Source organism: Ictidomys tridecemlineatus, chromosome 2 (assembly GCF_052094955.1).
Source record: "Ictidomys tridecemlineatus isolate mIctTri1 chromosome 2, mIctTri1.hap1, whole genome shotgun sequence".
Taxonomy (NCBI): Eukaryota; Metazoa; Chordata; class Mammalia; order Rodentia; family Sciuridae; genus Ictidomys; species Ictidomys tridecemlineatus.
Window position 1 is genome coordinate 5,360,227 of NC_135478.1, and position 17,850 is coordinate 5,378,076.

The following is a 17,850-nucleotide window of genomic DNA, read 5'->3' on the forward strand; positions in this document are numbered from 1 at the left end:
ACTTTGTGGCTGGAACAGTGTGATTAAGGGGCAGGGATCAGAGAGGTAGGCAGAGTATCCTAGGAATGGGTGGATGGTGAGCTGGTGGTCTGCAGAAACAAAGGATCACTTCCAAACACATTAGCTCTGCTTGTCCTTGAGGGTACCCCTGGCCTCAGCAATCTGCATAGTCTTGCACCTATTCCTCCTCAGGCCAGCTTTGGAGTGTGGTGCCCCAGGTATGCCAAGAAGAGAAAAAAGCCTTCGTACTTCTCTTCTAATAGTTTAAATTACATAGAGAAGAAAGTTTTAATGTGGTGTTAGCCTGTCTCTAAAAAGTCCTCTAAACCTTCCAGGAACCTCCAGACAGAACTTTCGCTGTCCCTCTCCCCAGCTCTGGTTACAGAAAGCTGGGCGTGACTAGGTCCAGGTGTGTACACGTAGGTGTGAAGGGGAGACAGATGCTTCCCCTACAGGACTTGGAGCGCATGCGGAACGTCGGGTAAGTGTTTTAACTCAAACTTGTTGCGTGAATGAATGAATCCAAAGCGGCCGGTCTGCGCCTGTGCCCGGCGGGGGCGTGGCCTGGCCAGAGGCGTGGCCCGGGGCAGGAGGGGAGGAAGCGGGAGCGGATCGTGTCGCGCGCAGGCGTTACTGGTCGCTCCAAGTCACGTGAGCGCGCAGGCGCAGCGCCGCGCAGCCCGCTCCCTCACACAAAGCCCAGACGCGGAGAAAATGGCGGCAGGGGTCGAAGCGGCGGCAGAGGTGGCAGCGACGGAGCCCAAAATGGAGGAAGAAAGCGGCGCGCCCGGCGTGCCGAGTGGCAACGGGGCTCCGGGCCCGAAGGGGTAAGTATTCCATGGGTCGATGTCCCGGGGCAGGCTCCCTCGGGGCGGCCGGCAGCGGCTCCGTTAGGTCTGTTGGCGGCCTTTCCTCGGCGCGGCCTCGTCCCTGGACTTCCCCCGCCGAGTGCGGAGGTGGCTTAGGCTACGGGGAGGGGAGCCGCGCGGCCCTAAGAGCGCTGAAGGATCACCCCCTACCGGCAGGCATCTCGTCTCCACACCTGCCGTTCCCCGGGCCGGGTCCTACGTCGCTAGCGAGGCCTCAGGCCGGGTCGCTGCGCGCGGGCGTGATGGCGCGGGCCCCGGAGCCGGAGAAGCGCGGAGTCCGAGGCCCGCCGCGACGCCCGCCTGTTGGTGACCTTGGACGCGTGATTTCACCCCCCCCCCGCCGCCCTACCCCGGGTCTCAGTTTCCCGACCCGTGAGTGGGGGAGGGGAGGGAGTGCGCGCGCAAGGCCTCGCGCGGTCATTCCCGGTAAACGGCAGCCGAGCGGGGGAGGTGTCGCCAAGGGCCGCGCGGCCGGGGCCAGCTCTTGCCCCCCGCCGCCCCCGCCCCCCCAGCGCGCAGACCGGGTTCCCAGGCCGGCGGGCAGAGTCCCTCGGAACTGGCTCTGGCTTTGGCTGGAGGCCGCCGCCACCGCTCCGCGCGCCTTCTCCCCAGGTGCGCAGTAGGTATTAGTAGAAACCAGCAAAAAGCGGGAGAGAAACCTCTTTGGTGTTTCAGGGGAAAATGTTCCGTTTTAGTGGGAATCGCCCACTTCTAGACTCCCGTCACCTTTTCGAGTCCTATTTCGGGATTGTTTAGAATCCTTGTTTTTCCGAAGTTTCTTTAAAGAAGTAGAGCATCAACCTGTGCCCCGATGAAACGCACTCATTCAGATTACAATCACTTGACAAACGTGGAGGATGGGGAGGACTTAGGCACCCATTGGATTTCCATTTCCGCCATTTATAAGATTTGCTGTTTTCACCATTTTCAGGTGTGCATTTCAGTGGAGTTGAGTCCATTCGTGATGTTGTGCAACTTCCACTGAATCCAGAACTTTCTCATCATCCCAAATATAAATGTAGCCATAAAACACTACACAATATTCCCCTCCTCCCCTTCCACACTGTCCCTGATAATGCCTATTTTGTTTCTCTATGAATTTGTCTTCCCTCCACTTTTTGACCTGTGAGGCTTGATGAGTTTAGGAGGATCGACAGTGAAGTAATTAAGCACTTAACCTTAGTGAGCATTCACCATATAAATCAGGAGAAAAATCCAGATTCTTTCTCTTTGATGAGAAAGAATGATGGGCAGAAACAAAATAATTATACTATGGTTAACTGGTCCTGTAGAAATCTAGAGAAAAACGTATATATATATCCCCAGCACTTTACTTTGGAAGCTGAATAGCCATGCATTCATTTCTTTCAACTTTCTCCCCCTTTTCCACTGAGCTACATCCCAAGTCCTTTTTATTTTTAATTTTGAGACAGGGGTCCCACTAAGTTGCTGAGTTTCGCTTCAAATTTACCATCTTGCCTTAGCTTCCCCAATCACAGGGATTACAGGCTTGCATCACCCACCACATCTGGCATGACAAAAGTTGTTGAAATTTAAACTCTTTAGAGGCCCATATCCAGAGGTGTTATGCAGATTGACTTTTTTAAAAATAAACTTTTAAAAATTGTTGATAGATCTTTATTTTATTCATTTATTTGCAAAGCTGAAAAACGAACCCAGTGCCTCAAACATGTGAGGCAAGTGCACTATCACTGAGCCAGAACTCCAGCCTAAGAATTGACATTTTTGTAGTATAGTAATTAGGCTTTTAGAAGATGATCAGTGAGGAGCATGAAGGAACCCTCCCCAACCTTTGGGAGCCTGATGTCCTTCCCCAGGAAGAGAAAAAAGTGATTGAAGAGAGGCAGAGAAGACCGTTGAGCAAAGACCAGGGATTTGGCTATGTGCTTTATTTTTTCAGGGCTGAGGACAGAACTCTGGGCCTTGTGAGTGCTAGGCAAGTACTCTGCCACTGAGCTAAATCCCCAACCTCTATGTGCTTTATTTTTAAGAATAATTTTTTTATGGTGTTAGGGGTTGAATCCAGGGCTTCATGCTTGCTAAATGGGCACTCATACTCCCAACTCTCTACTTTATACTTTATTTTTTAAAAACTGAAGTTAGGGCAGAAGGTTGGAGCACTGAGGGCCATCTGGTGGACACTGAATTGTAAGCTAAGGAATTGGGATTTTTACTTTAAAAGCCTTTAAGAGATGGGAGGAAAATATAGAAGCTGCTCTTTTGACTTACCTCTGCACCAGTAGAGGGGTGTGCTACAGACCAGAAAGGCAGTCAATAAGCTTGATAGAGGACCCTGTGTTTTGAAGCATGTGAGATATGTGTCCTATTTATTTATTTTGGTACCAGAGATTGATTAGTGGGGCTTAACCAGTGACCCACATCCCCAGCCCTTTTTTTATTTTAGAGACAGGGTCTTGCTGAGTTGCTTTAGGACTTGTGAAGTTGCTGAGGCTAGCTTTGAATTTGGGATTTTCCTGCCTCAGCCTCCGGAGCTGCTGGGATTACAAGAGTGTGCTACTGTGCCCTGCAAGATGTGTTCTATTTAGAATCAGGATTTAGAATTAGATTATATAGGGGGGAAATAAGTAATGTGGTTTAGTTTTTTTTTTTTTAATTAAAGGTTATATACAGTATTTAATGTCAGTGACTTGACCTGCTTCCCTTCCTGATTGAATGGAGTAGTTTTATATTCTTTATTTTTTACTTGTTCTAAACAGTTATCAATGACAATAGAATGCATTTTGACATATCATACATAAATGGAATGTAACTTCTCATTCTTCTGGTTGTACATGATGTAGAGTTACACCAGTTGTGTAATCACATATGCACATAGGGTAATAATGTACAATTCATTCTATTATTCTTACCCCTGTACTCCCTCCCTTCCCTTCACTCCCCTCTGTCTGATCCAAAGTACCTCTATTCTTCCCTAGTCCTTCCTCCCTATTATGTGGAGTAGTTGTTTTAAACATAAGCATTAATATTTAGCATAGATTTCTGAGGAGGTGCTGTTGGTGTTAATTCTATTCTACATTGAGAAAGCTTTTGTTTGTTTTTGTGGTGCCTAGGGATCAACCCAAAGCCTTGAGTTTACTAGGCAAGCATTCTATCCCCCAGTGGGAGAACTTTTTTTAAATAATTAAGAAAACAAGTTGACCAGAAACTGTGGGTGAGACCATTTTGACATTAAGTCCTCTGCTGCTTCCTTAACACTACCACTTAACAGACATTTGAATTGTTTTATTTAACCCAGATTCTCTATCCTTTGTATTGTTGATTACTTTAAAAAAGTGATTTTAGGGCTGGGCTTTTAATTGCCTAGCAAGCATAAAAATAAATAAACAAAACAAAGATATTGTGTCCATCAGCAACTTAAATTTTTTTTTTTTTTGAAAAAATGATTGTATACTTGGTGAAAAGGATTTTTTTTTTTTTGGTAGCATTTGATTGAAACCAGGGGCTTTTCGACTGTTGAGCTGGTTCTCCAACCATTTTTAATTTTAATAGGGGGTTTTGCTAAATTGCCCATGCAGACCTTGAAGTTGTGATTTTCTTCCTTACCATTCCAGAATTGCTGAGATTATGGGTATGACTGGGTTGGGACAAGGAATTTTTTTCTGTACTGGGAATTGAATCCAAGGACATTTAACTACTGAGCGACATCCCCAGCCCTTTATATTTTATTTAGAGACAAGGTCTTGCTGAATTGCTTAAGGCCTGGCTAAGATGCTGAGGCTGGCTCAGCCTCCCAAGTTGCTGGGATTATAGGTGTGAACCACCGTGCCTGGTTGGGACAAGGAATTTTGAAGCACATCAGAGTGTTCTGGTTTAGAATGGGAGTTTTGGATTATTTGAATGCATGTTTCCAGAGTTTCACTTTGTCTTTTGATTATATTCATTGCTGGGAAAAGAAATAATAGCCTGCAAATATTAGCTTGCTTTTTAACGTAGGGAGGATGTTTCTCAAATGGACTTTCAAATTATAATGATTTGCAGTCATAGGATTAAAAGCAGAGTTTCCCTTTGGTAATTTGCAATGGGTTCAATATCTAGGTTTCCTCAGCCAGGACTCTGGTTGGTATCAGTAGATGCAACATTAGAATCTATTCCCTTCCTCCCCCCCCCTTGAATAACCTTTTATAAAGGTATAGCATACATATAGAAATGTGCACCAGTTACAAAAGAACAGCTCAATGAGTTTTCACAAATGGCACACAAGAGCTTTATTAATCTGCTTTTAGTTACTGTAACAGAATCTGAAGCTTGAGTCTTCCATTCCCTTCCTTAACCCTCAAGAAAATTATTGGTAGGTAATTTTGTTATTGCAACAGTTACTGTGTGCCAAGTCTCTCCTTGTTAGGGAGTAACCTTCATTTATGGATGAGATAATTGAGGCCAAGTAAAAGACACAGTTACATTGGGGTAAAGACCTTGACATATGTCACCTGCAGTACTGCTCTTTAGGTATTTTGCTTTAAACATTTACCAGTTTTGCCTTTTGTTGGGCTGTTCTTTATTGATTCTCACAGCACTTTTGTGAGCTACCATGGATACAGGTTATGCTGGTTTTGCTGGTAAAGAACCAAGGGCTGGGGCTGGGGTTGTGGCTCAGCAGTGGAGCGCTGGCCTAGCGCGGGCGAGGCCCTGCATTTGATCCTCAGCACCACATTGAAAAAAATAAATAAAGGTATTGCGTCCAACTACAACTAAAAAATAAATATATAAGAAAAAGAACCAGATAGGTAAAGAGTTGAGTCACATGGGTAGGTAAATGGTGGACTTGAATCTTGAAATGCTCTCTACATCTTGCATGCATTATAAGAACTCAGGGTTTAAAGGATTTCTGTGAAGAATCACTTAACATAAGGAATGGTTCTTAAGTGGAGAGGAAGGATTTTGCCCTTCAGAAGATGTGATCAGAATTTCAGGGTATTGAGGAAATGATCCTTCAAACTATACGTTCCTTGATTGAGAAATTACAAGTAATGAGAGTACATATTATACATGATAAATCATTGCTTTAATGTAGTAAATATAGCAGTCCTTTGTGGAGTAGGCATTCAAAACTTTATTAGTTGTGATCTTTATGTATTGTACTAGAATTGTATGTTGGAGCAGTGATTAGATAAAGGTCAGTTTTCAAGGAAACCAGTCAGTGAAATTATTCCAAAACCATATTATATATAATTAGTCTTATTTTAATGGTTCAGGACATATTTAAGATATTTTAGACTTTGTTTATCAGCATATTATTAATAACAATTTGATAGAGTGTCAGCATTTTTATTTGACTGTGTCTGTTTAGAACTTTGGATTGATAATTGGGTGCCAGAATCTAGTTTTCATTGGCAAATTGGAATTAAGAGAGCCAGTTGGCAAATACAGTATTGGTAAAAAATTTAGCTGATTTAAGTAGATCTGCCTATTGAAAGATTACAAATTTTGTTCCTCTATGTTGAAGTTACGAAGTCAGGTTACTGGGATTAGTATTGAAATGTAGCAAACATGATAGGAAGTATAAGTCTATTTTATAATTGATGCAATGATTTACACATTTAAAATGTACAGTTTGATAACTGTTAGCTTGTGTGGATTCTTCACTGAAATCAACATGAATGTATCCATATTCTTCACAAGTATCTTCTTGTCCTTTTGTAATTGCCAGTTTGTAATCCTATCCTTCCAACAACTCTTCCCTGCCCCCTTCTCCCCTACCCCTGGGCAGCCCTTGATCAACTTTCTATCGGTGTTCTCTGGGGATGACCCTCCCATGCCTCTGGGAAGTTTGGAAGTGTCTTAAAGAGACATTTTTTTTTAATCTTCACCTTCATGACTTAGGGTATTGAGTAGAGGCTGTAGATGCTGGTAAACATCCTGCAATGCTCCAGACAACCCTCTGCAACAAAGGAGTATCTGGCTCATAGTGTCAGTAGTGCTGAGGTTAAAAAATACTCCAGTTTGCTATGTATGATTTTCTCATATGTTGAATCACAGTAGTACTCTTTTCTGGGGGTTTGGCTTCTTTGAGGATAATTACTTTTGAGATCCGTCTCTAATTGCATGTAGTTTATTACTTTTTGTTATATAGATAAACTACAATTTGTTTATTTACCTGTTAGATATTTGAATTTCCAGCTTGGGGATATTAAAAATAATGCTGCTGTGAATATTTGAGTACAAATATTGGTATGGCTGTATGCTTTGTTTTGTCTTGGGTAAGTAGTTAATTGTGGGTGATTGGGTCTAGTTGAATATGCAATTATTTTTTAAGGTAGTACCAAACTTTGCCAAAGTGGTTATGCTATTACATTCTTACCAGTTCCTTCATATCCTTTTTATTGTTTGGTATGAATTTATTTTTATTTAGTTTTTTGATATAGGGGATTTAACCTCTGAGCTGCATCCCCAGTCCTTATTTATTTATTTATTTTTTACTTTGAAGATAGGTCGTTGCTAAGTTGCTAAGGCTGACCTCCCAACTTGCAGTCCTCCTGCCTCAACTTCCTGAGTTGCCGGGATTGCAGGCATATACCACCATACCTGGCTTGGATGTTCTTTTTTCTTTTTCTTTTTTAAAAATACTTTTAGTTGTAGTTAGACAGAATACATTTATTTTATTTATTTATTTATTTTTATGTGATGTTGAGGTTTGAACTCAGCGCCTTGCATGTGCTAGGCGCGGGCTCTACTGCTGAGCCACAACCCTTGCCCCCCACCCCCCCATACTCTTTCTAATGTTAGCTCTTTTGACAGATGTGTAGTGGTATCTGGCTTTATTTTGCATTTCTCTAGTGACTGGTGATGTTGGATTTCTTTGCATGTGCTTATTTGCCATCCATATATCTTTGGAGAACTGTCTTCAGAACTTGTGTCCATTTTAAAAATTGTGTTTTTATTACTGAGTTTTGAGGTGTTCTTTGTATATTTTTGGATATAACACCTTTGTCCAAATACTGACTTTGCAAATATTTTCTTTTTAAAATTTGCATTTTTAATTTACATTTTATATTTTTATTTTTGTACATTTTGATAAGGGTCTTATAGTTTGTGGCATGACTTATTTTAAAGGCTGATTTATCACTTTTTTAGATTTATCTATTTTAAGTTTGGTTTTGTATGTGATGCTGAGGTATAGAGTATGGGTAGAACTTTATTTTCAGACAGGGTCTTACTGAGTTGCTTAGCTCCTTGCTTTTATTGAGGCTGGCTTTGAACTCAAAATCCTTCTGCCTCAGTCTCCCAAGCCACTGGGATTACAGGTGTGCGCCCACCATGCTTGGTACAAACCTCATTTTAAATGTCTATGATACTCCAAATATTTTAGGTGTAAAGCAATTTGTTTTTATCAATATAAAAGTATAATCTATCTAAAAATGTCATTCTAAAAGGCCTTCAAAATTAAATGTGTATATTTTAGGGATAGAAATATTTTCCTCTTTTTATTCTGAAGATAAGTAAGAAAATAGGATTGGACATTTAAAAATGAACTTTCCAGAATATCACTATCAATATCCTCTATATACGAACATATGTCTTGAGTGAAATTTCTTTGAGGGTCCTTTTCTTTCTGCAAAGAATATAATTGATGGTGATCATTAGATATTCAGAATGGTTAATTTTTTAAAAGCTGGAAGTGACAAGAGAAAGTTCTTATGAGGAAAATTCATGGACAGAGGAAATGGTTAGCCAGAGCAGGATTTGTTTGCAGTGAGCTGCTTTCTCAGTGTTGAGCCATGTGAGATGGATTAACCCTAAAACAAATACTCAGTTCCTGGTAAGATTGGGTAGTTTATTCTTAGCCATTTGTGGATCAGCAGACTGTGGGCTAGACATTTTGTTCAGTACTGCAACTTTATTTGTTTGTTTGTTTGTTTGAAATTAACAGGTGAGGAGTATGAAAACAAACTATTTCTGTGTCAATTTTTTTTTTTTTTTTAAATACTGGAGATTGAAGTCAGGGACACTCACCACTGAGCCACATCCCCAGCCCTATTTTGTATTTTATTTAGAGACAGGGTCTCACTGAGTTGCTTAGTGTCTCTCTGTTGCTGAGGCTGTCTTTGAATCTGTGATTATCCTGTGTCAGCCTCCTGGGCTACTGGGATTACAGGCATGCACCACTGCTCCTGGTTCAAAATAATTTTTTAATGTAAATCTAAGTATTTAAAAAGAAAACAATATTATTAAAACATTTTCATCCCCAGACCTTTTAGTGGACCATGGCATGTTGATTCGTCAATGTTTTATGATTTTTAACACTTATCTGCCAGGAAGGAGAAAGAAACGCTTTGGCGGATATTTTCTGTTTGGCAGACTGGTGCAGGATTTGACAGAGTAGACAGGTGGGCTTTTGTGACAGTTGTGGGTTCTCTTTGTGATGTTTAGCCACCCTAAGCAGAGATCTGTTGTGAACTCAGGTAGACTGAGTGAAGAATTCTGTGAATTGGGGGATCAGAATGGTTATAACATACCCCATCTGCTAGCCTGTTTGAAGAGAAGCCTGCGGATGCTGTGCTGATATAGCTCAGATCACCAAGGAGGCTGCTTTCCTTATATAGTTTTTTTTTTTTTTAAATTATTAATATTGTGCTGGTATTGAACCCATGGCTTTATGTATCCTAGGGAAGTGCTCTACCACTGAGCCAAATTCCCATCCCTGCTTTCCTTAGTTTAACCTTTTATCAAGTAGGATATAGGTCACAGTTATAGTGTACCTTCACTGCCATACTATTTGTCACTTTTGTGTTTGCATGTGGAGGACCAGTAAAGATGATTTTGGGGACTATAAAAAATTAGCTTTAAGTACATTAAAAAAAAAGTCCTTCAGGTACCATCTGGTGTTTGAAAAGCGTTCTCCCTCAAGAGGAAGCCAGATCCCAGAATAAAGATCAGCCCTTTAATTAAATAAAGGTAGTTGTACAAATCATCAAAACCATAGTCTTGGCGTTTTTGTTTTCTGTTTTTTTTAATGCTAGAGCCTGTGGTTTGGAAGTCACTGGTGTTTTCTCACTGGTGGAAAGCCTAAGGCTCAAGAAGCAAAAAGTGCAAGAAAGACTTAGCCCCCTGAGGAACTCTCCAAAGCTGCTGCTCCCCACTTGTCAGTCTCCATATAGTTATGGGGGGCTGAATTTGAACAGGCATCTGAGAGAACAGCTCATTTAGCTGTGATTCTATACACAGTGGTTTCCAGACTGATGGCCTATGCTGTGCTTTGGAAATGTATGTGTTTTTTTTTTTTTTTTTTAACTTTTTTCTTTGAAATCTGTTCATGTCCCACTCAACCAAAATTATTATTGGTAGCGCTTAGAGATGAAATGTTAAAGCATGGAAGACACATGCTTTAGTCCCAAGACAAACAGGCAAAAAGAAGGGAAGATTAACAAAGGTAAAGAGTTTTACAGGGAAAGCTAAATCAAAAAAGCATCCACCCTTCTTTGTGGAAGGTAGGATTGTTAGCACTGTCTCCTGTCTACAAGAGTTGCTCAGCTTCAGTTTCCTAGCTTCAAAGTAGTAGAGTTGAATAGAGAATGGTTCCCCCCCCCCTTTTTGGCACTTGTTCCACCACTGAGCTACACATCTTTGGTTTTGTATTAAATATACCATTTTAACCACTGTTAAGTAAATAGTTAAGTGCGGTGTGGTGCAGCCATCAAGACTGTCTATTCAGGACTGGAGTGATAGCTCAGTGCTTGCCTAATGCCTGTGAGGCACTGGGTTCAATCCTAGCACCACATAAACACAAAGGCATTGAGTCCATATACCCATATACAACAACAACAACAATAACAACAACAACAAAAAAGACTTGTCTATTCTCAGAATTATATCATCCCAAATTCTACACCTTAAATATGTTAACTTCCCATTCTACTAAACACCAGACCTTGGTTATCTGTTTTTACTTTCTGTCTCTATGAATCTGCTTATTCTAGTTATCTCATATAAGTAAATCATACAGTGTTTGCCCTTTTTTGTCTGGCTTATTTCACTTAACATCATGTCCTGAGGTTCATCCATGTAGCATGTGTCAGAACTTAGTTCCTTTTGGAAAATTTCACTGCATGGATGTGCCACATTATGTTTATTCCATTTACCTGTTGATGAACACTTTGGTTATGTGAAGCCTTTATGTATAATGGTGCTAAGAACTTTGGTGTACAAATATCTTGAGTTCCTGCTTTTAAATTTTGGGAGGTATGTACTTAGGAGTAGAACCACTGAGTTATGGTAATTTTTTTGTCTAATTTTGAATAATCACCAAATTGTTTTTCCTAGTGGCTGCACCATTTTATCCACCATACCCCCAGTAATGAAAGATTTTCATGAAGTGAAAATTGCTTGGGACTTTGTGCACTGTCTTGTATTTCCGTCCCATGAAATTTTATTAATCTTCCCTTTTGTTTCTGTCTTGGAATTAACACACCTTGGACAGGTAATTGGCCTTACTTTCCTGTGTTACAGCCATAGGAGCATTCATAAGCCTAGGAAAGTGCATTTTTCTAGGGAATGTTTTGTTAATAGGTGGGTTTTAAGGAACCACACTACTGCAACTATCTGCCCTGTGGAACACTTTAGGTTTCAGAGTCTCAAATCCAGTATTCATTTTGTGTGGAATTGTAAACCTATCAAATCAAATATTGGCTCTCACCTTGTGCTAACATAAACCCTTTGTATTTTTTCTCTTTTGAATTCAGTGAAGGAGAACGACCTACTCAGAATGAAAAGAGAAAGGAGAAAAACATAAAAAGAGGAGGCAATCGCTTTGAGCCATATGCCAATCCAACTAAAAGATACAGAGCCTTCATCACAAACATACCTTTTGATGTAAAATGGCAGTCACTTAAAGACCTGGTTAAAGAAAAAGGTAATGGTACTGGTGGTTGAGTAGGGTAAGAAGGTTGGTGTGTCATCTTCTGTGTGGCTAATTCCTTGGTTAATTTTTGTCAGTGGAAGCTGCTCTGGGAAGAGTGTGTGTTCTGTCCAAGCTTAGAGTTAACCCCACTCCACTTTTTATTGTGATCTTGCCTATGTCAAGCAGAGTGGCTTGTATGGTCCCTTGGCCCATAAATAATTTTAGTGGTTTGATATGGTTAGTAGGGCTTTGGTTAGGCTTGAGGGGGGCTTTTTTGTTTTAAGGTAATTCATAAATTCTTCATTATTTGGGGAAGATTTTTATCTTTTTAATTTTTTTTTAAGTCTGGCAGGAAGGTAGTTTGTTTAAATTTTGTGGATGTCCTCTTGGGTTCAAATTTTGGTAGCTGAAATGTATGCTGTTTAGATTTTAAACTGTAAAATACTAGCTTCTGTTTTCCTGCTTTGGGGAAAAATAACAACAGATTGGCAGTTGGAGAGCTCAAAAATAAAATATTTGCTTAGTAATGTGCCTCGAAAGATGTACATTATCTGAGCTCAGGTATCCAAATTTTAGCCTAGGGATGGAAAGCAACCGAGTTCTGCTGCCACCAGGAGATCTGAGGAGGCTGCCCCAATGTCCTCTGTCTCACCCCCATACACACTACATGTGTTCTCCTCTTCTTCACTCCTGTTCTGCTATTGTCTTCCTTTCTTTCCTCATTCTTGGCCCTGCTGGTGGCACTGAAGACTAAAGAGATGGCTTTGCCCTGATTTAGACAAAACTGTTGGTAGAGAAAAATTTGTATGATGCCTTGAGCTCCCTTCTCCCCCCAAGGGAACCCTAGAATCAAATCACCCTTCATGGAGTCTTTTTGAAGGACTGAAAGGAATCGGTTTTCTGGAGCATTCATCATGAAGAGAGATGTGGGCTTGATTTGTCAAATGATGAACATTTCAGTGACAAAGATGCCACTTGGATAGGCCATTTTGGTATGTGTACTGGTGCTCCCTGCATTAGGTTTTGAAACTCTGAATGGCCACTGCCATCATTATCCCATCACTTATTTTGACCATGACATGCAAGAAGCACTAGGCACCGTGAACCTCTCTGTATAGTCATGTGTGCTGCTCCCATGTGGTATTTCTCCAGATAATACAGATGATGGAAAAATGTTTGGTGTGAGATTTGTTTTCCTGACTTGATCAGCCAAATCATTCCTGCCAATACTCCTAGGGCAAGAGTGAAGTTTCTTTTGTCTGAAGGACGTGTCATGTGGCATCCCAGATGCAGTGTTCTTGGTTTTTGGGACTGCTGCTTCAATAGAATTTCTGTACAGACAGTTGGGTCTTATTCGAATTAGTTCTTGGAATAACCCCCAAATTTGTGTTCTTGTGATTTGGTTGAACCTCTGAATTGCTATTTCCATTGATAATAAGGTATAGTAGTTCCAAGAACCAGGAATGTGGCTTTGAAAATGCAATTGTTAGAATTTTGTAAGAGATTGCAGGCCAAATTATTTTTTCATTTTTAGGAGTGTGTGAACCAGTTTTGGGACATGATGGATAAAGTAGGTGACATTTTTACTGCTTTACCATTCAGTAATTCAGTTTTGGAAGCCTTAAAGCTGGTAGCAGCAGCAGCAGCAGCCATGACGTTTCTGGATGTAGAAGCAGTTCACCTCAATTTACTATTTTGCACTGTATTAAGTGTGGAGTCAGCCTGGTGGTTGATTTGGATACTTCCAAACTGGTTCTCATATTCTCCTGGCATACTGCTATGAATGCCTGGGCTCAGCCCTTTTCAGTGTATTTTTGGTGGTGTAATTTAGAATTACAGGTGTGCAGTAAATCCGTCATTTTTAACGAACCTTAAAATGTTCTTGTTTAGAGCTCCCCTGTATTGGTTAATTACTTAGCCATTTAATTAAATTATTAGTAGTATTGGATTGTGGGTAAAGTGATTCATAAGAGAAAGGTAACTTTATAGTAATGCTCATTTTCAGTATATGAAACCTAAAGAAATGGTGTTTACGTACATTTGACTCCTTAAGAAATGTCCTCATTCTTTCCGTTATGAAATTTTAAAAATAAACTTTTATTCATGTCTTAATATACCAAAACTAAGTCTCAATAGTTATTTTAAAGCTGTTGGCAATAGTCGTCAGATTTTTGAAGACTTAACACAGGGAAAATGGCAAATAGAGGCACTTTCACCCTAAAAGAGTTAAATCACTTTTCAGTCCATAGAGTTCATTCCTGATAAAATCTTAGTCCTATTATTTTGAGAAACTAGTATATAAGAGCTAGAATTAGTTGTCCTCGACTTGAATTTTCTGTCATTGCAGCAGTGTCTAATTGCAGGTCTCAGAACTAAAGTAGTAGCTTTGGCAAGAGGGAAGCTTTTCTCAGGGTAATTGTGCATGAAGTTATCTTGTGTACCAATCCCTGATTCCTGATCTTTTCCTTCTTTTAAACCTTCTTTGTTTAATTTTAGCTTTTAGATGCATTCTAGGAGATTCTGTTAATAATCTGAGATATTATGTGAGCTGGTCTTGTAAATATTTTTGTTTACAAGCTTATTTGGTGGCACTATCGTGAAAAATCAGCATTGCCGATTTTAAAGGGAAAATGTGTCAGAGCTTTTTTGTCTTGAGGCAGGCTGCTGTTTTGTTCAAACCCCCTTCTGTCCTAGCAGTCAGAGAGATGTAGGTTAGACACTGTTTTTGTGATTGCTCTTGCTCTAAGCACCTGCTTCCTGCCTTCCCCTTCCTCCTGCAGGTGTCCTGATGAAACAAAGGGGAGGTTTCTATTGTCTTTCCTTTGGACCATGCATATATATTTTTTTAATATATATATTTTTAGTTTTAGTTGGACACAATATCCTTATTTTTTATTTTTATGTGGTGCTGAAAGTCGAACCCAGCACCTCATGCATGCTAGGCGAGCGCGCTACCACTTGAGCCACATTAACAGCCCCCATGCGTATTTTTAATGCAGATATTGTGGAACAAATGGCTGCTGTGAACACTGGAGTTGCTGGATTGAAAAATAATTGAGAACCAACCAGTGTTATATGAAATTTGAATTGGAGTTTGCCAGACTATCTTTGAAAGTGCCTTTAACAGTCCACAGCTAACCAGTTACATCATGACTGATAATGGAATACATGACTTAAAGCATTTAACCATAAGGACTGGGCAGAAAACAATCAAGATTTCTGAGAGCAAAAAATGATCTTAGGCACTTTAAACTTAATGTTGTGTTAAGTTAGTGGGATCCTTTGTGGATAAAGGAAGGCCTAGTCTGGGCTGCTTGTTTTCCTGTCCTAACCAGAGAGCCTCTAGGTGGGGCAGCTGCATCTCAAGTAGTGCTGAGCTGCACCAACCCTCAGTAAATACAGAGCCCAGTTTGAGGAAGAAAGGAAGGTCAGTGATGTAGTTTACTTTCAGATCAATCCCAAGTTTAGCAGCAGTCAATTTAACTTATGTAAGCAAAGATTTCTTTAAGCACTTAATCCTTCTGTTATTATGTACTGCATCACTTTAAGTAAATTTCAGATTCTAGCTGACAATAAAACTGAGGCCCAGAGGGCAAATGTAGTCTAATAGAAAGCCTCCACTGGCTCCTAAAGGTAATCTGCTTTTTTAGGTCTGTGAGGCAGAACTTCATTTTCAGTTTAGATAAAATCCTTACCTAGTCTACATGCTTCTTCATGTTTTCCTCTGTTGGAAATTCAGCCTGCACTTCAGAAAGGCCCATTATGCTAAAGCATTCATTTGTATGAATACTGAAGTTGATCTCCAGCAGCGCAACCTGTGTGGCTTACTTTGATCTTCGGCCTAGTTAGAGGTCATACTCTTCTATTATTACCATGAATTGGGAACAAGTATGGGCTTAGTCATCTTCTGACTTATAATAAGTCAAGAAGTAATTGTGTAGAATAATTATTTTGCTATGTTTCAGATTCTTTGTTATATCAAAGAAAAGCTTTTCAAAATAAAACGTGCATTTTATTCTCACTTAGTGTGACTACATGAGAGTTGTCCACTATTGAGGAAAGGAAGTTTGACAACATGCCTCTGCCTTGGGGATCAGGGTGCAACTTAGTGGTAGAGTAGGTACTTAGTATGTATGAGGCTGTGGGCTTTATCACTAGCACCAAGTAAAACAAAGATGGAGAAGGCCTTACCACATATATGAATTCTCTTCAGTGAAGTTTTTGGCCTCTGTATTTCTTCTGTTATTTATCTCTTTCAGATTTGAGCAATAAATGGGAGCACAAAAACAAATGCTCATTATGATAAAAATTTGTATAAGAGTGAATCACAGTAGTTGAGTTCATTTTGGGTTGCTCATTTACTTATGATACATCTCATTTTGGGGGCAGTACTTTTATAAACCACTTAAATGTTGGTTAAAATGGTTTATTGGGGCATTTTTTTTTTAATGAAGGTAGAGGTTGACATTTGGTGTTGAAATTTTGTCTTAGTTTTTTCATTTAGATGTTTTTGGTGTTTGCAGTTGTAATTGAATTTGTCTTAGCAGCCTATTCTCAACTATCATAGATTCCATCCATATTCAGAAGGGGAGGGGAGCAGCAGTTTCCTCTTTTATAACTTCAAGTTCCACTTCTGTGAGATTGGTGCTACTACCTGTCTGTGTGATCTGCTCTGAATGGTTCACTCTTTTAAAACTTCATGTCATGGGATGGACCAGAATATGCCTTTAAATTCTTATGGATAGTTGTATTAAAGGAGTCTTTTGAGTATTGTAGTGCTAAAAGACAAGTGGTCTTTTAAAGGCTTCATGATTATCTTCCTGTAGGGGGAAGTATGATTTGGAAACAATTACAGATCTCAAAAGGCTGAACTGATGAAGTCTCTCAGGGTAGGGATTGGAATGTTATGAATATGGAACATGGTTATTACTACTGATGTTCAAGGACAGTACTAATGCTGGAGCCACAGCTGTACCATATGGAGGAAAAAAAGTAAATTTAAAGTAAAGTTTTAGTGCAAAGGATTAAAAGTTGGGTGTGTGCTATCACTACAATGTTAAGTGGAAAAAGTTGTAATTTCTAAACCTGTTATTTTGTTAAAATGATTATGACTGCAGAAAAAAAGTTTGGTTTGGACTTGCTTGTTTTCTAGGTTGTAATAACAACTTTTTGATAAAAGTGTCTTTATGGACACAGGCTGGGAACTTCAAATGCAGCAGTATTTGAGTTCTGATAACATGGTTATAGCTGTCTTGAATTAGATGTTGTGATTTTTTTTTTTAAGGTTATTAGGTGGTAGTCTTAGCTGGTAGGAAATAAACCTGGGGTATCTCTTTACTGTTTTGACACTACTTGGCATTTTCATCAAAGTGGAAGCAAGGGCTCTTGGTCCTTGAATGACTGCTACTGTTGAAACAGATGGCTAACATGTCCTCAGGCATGGCCACACCATTTTTGGAACTGCTTTACTTATAAGTTTAAAATAAAGCCAGGATATAGGACTATCCTTTGGCTGTGATCAGTTTTTAATTGCCCATTGGAGTATAAACTCCAAAAGTTAACTATACTGGTCCCACCTATTTCTTCATTTCTTTGCACTGATTCGCCTTCCTTTTTTGTGCAAAGTGCTAGTTTTATAGTATTTCAGGAAAGGACAAGGAAAGAGGCTGTAGACTTAAACTTTGAACATTGCCACCTTGCCTTAAACCATGTTGCAAATCCATAAGTAAATATACCCTTCAAAATGTTAATTTTATTTTTGAAATAATTTTGCTTTTCAATAAAATCTTTCCTTGATATAGTAATGTGAAATCTTTTATAATTTCAATGTCCTTTGAACAAAGGAGTTGGAATAGTCTGGACCTTTCAAGGGCACTGAGTGGGTTAATTTTACCCTTATACTGCTAAATGAACTGAAGTGAATTGGAGAATGCTTTAACATCAAAAATCCTTAAGAAAAGATTTCTGAGAGCAAAAGCCCTTTCTTAACTTTGAAGAGCCTGCTTAGAGATTGTTTCTCCAAGTTAAAGCTTTAGATTTGTTTTTGTGTGCCATCTTTAAGTTCAGCAGCCATTTTGGTGGTTTTCTTGATGGATTCTAATATCT

The 17,850-nt window shown here is 39.8% G+C and overlaps 1 protein-coding gene across 2 annotated transcripts in view; it reads left to right on the forward strand.

The window, feature by feature from the left end:
* Positions 1-651: 651 nt before the first annotated feature.
* Positions 652-17,850, forward strand: part of Hnrnpm (heterogeneous nuclear ribonucleoprotein M) — a 42,336-nt gene continuing 25,137 nt past the window's right edge. The window contains exons 1-2 of one of the 2 annotated variants that reach the window (XM_005332153.4): positions 652-827; positions 11,588-11,757. In XM_005332153.4, the coding sequence (XP_005332210.1) occupies positions 715-827; positions 11,588-11,757 (283 nt within the window). In that variant the 5' untranslated portion in view covers positions 652-714. The remainder of the gene's footprint in view (positions 828-11,587; positions 11,758-17,850) is intronic. The other variant, XM_005332155.4, reaches the window with a different exon arrangement.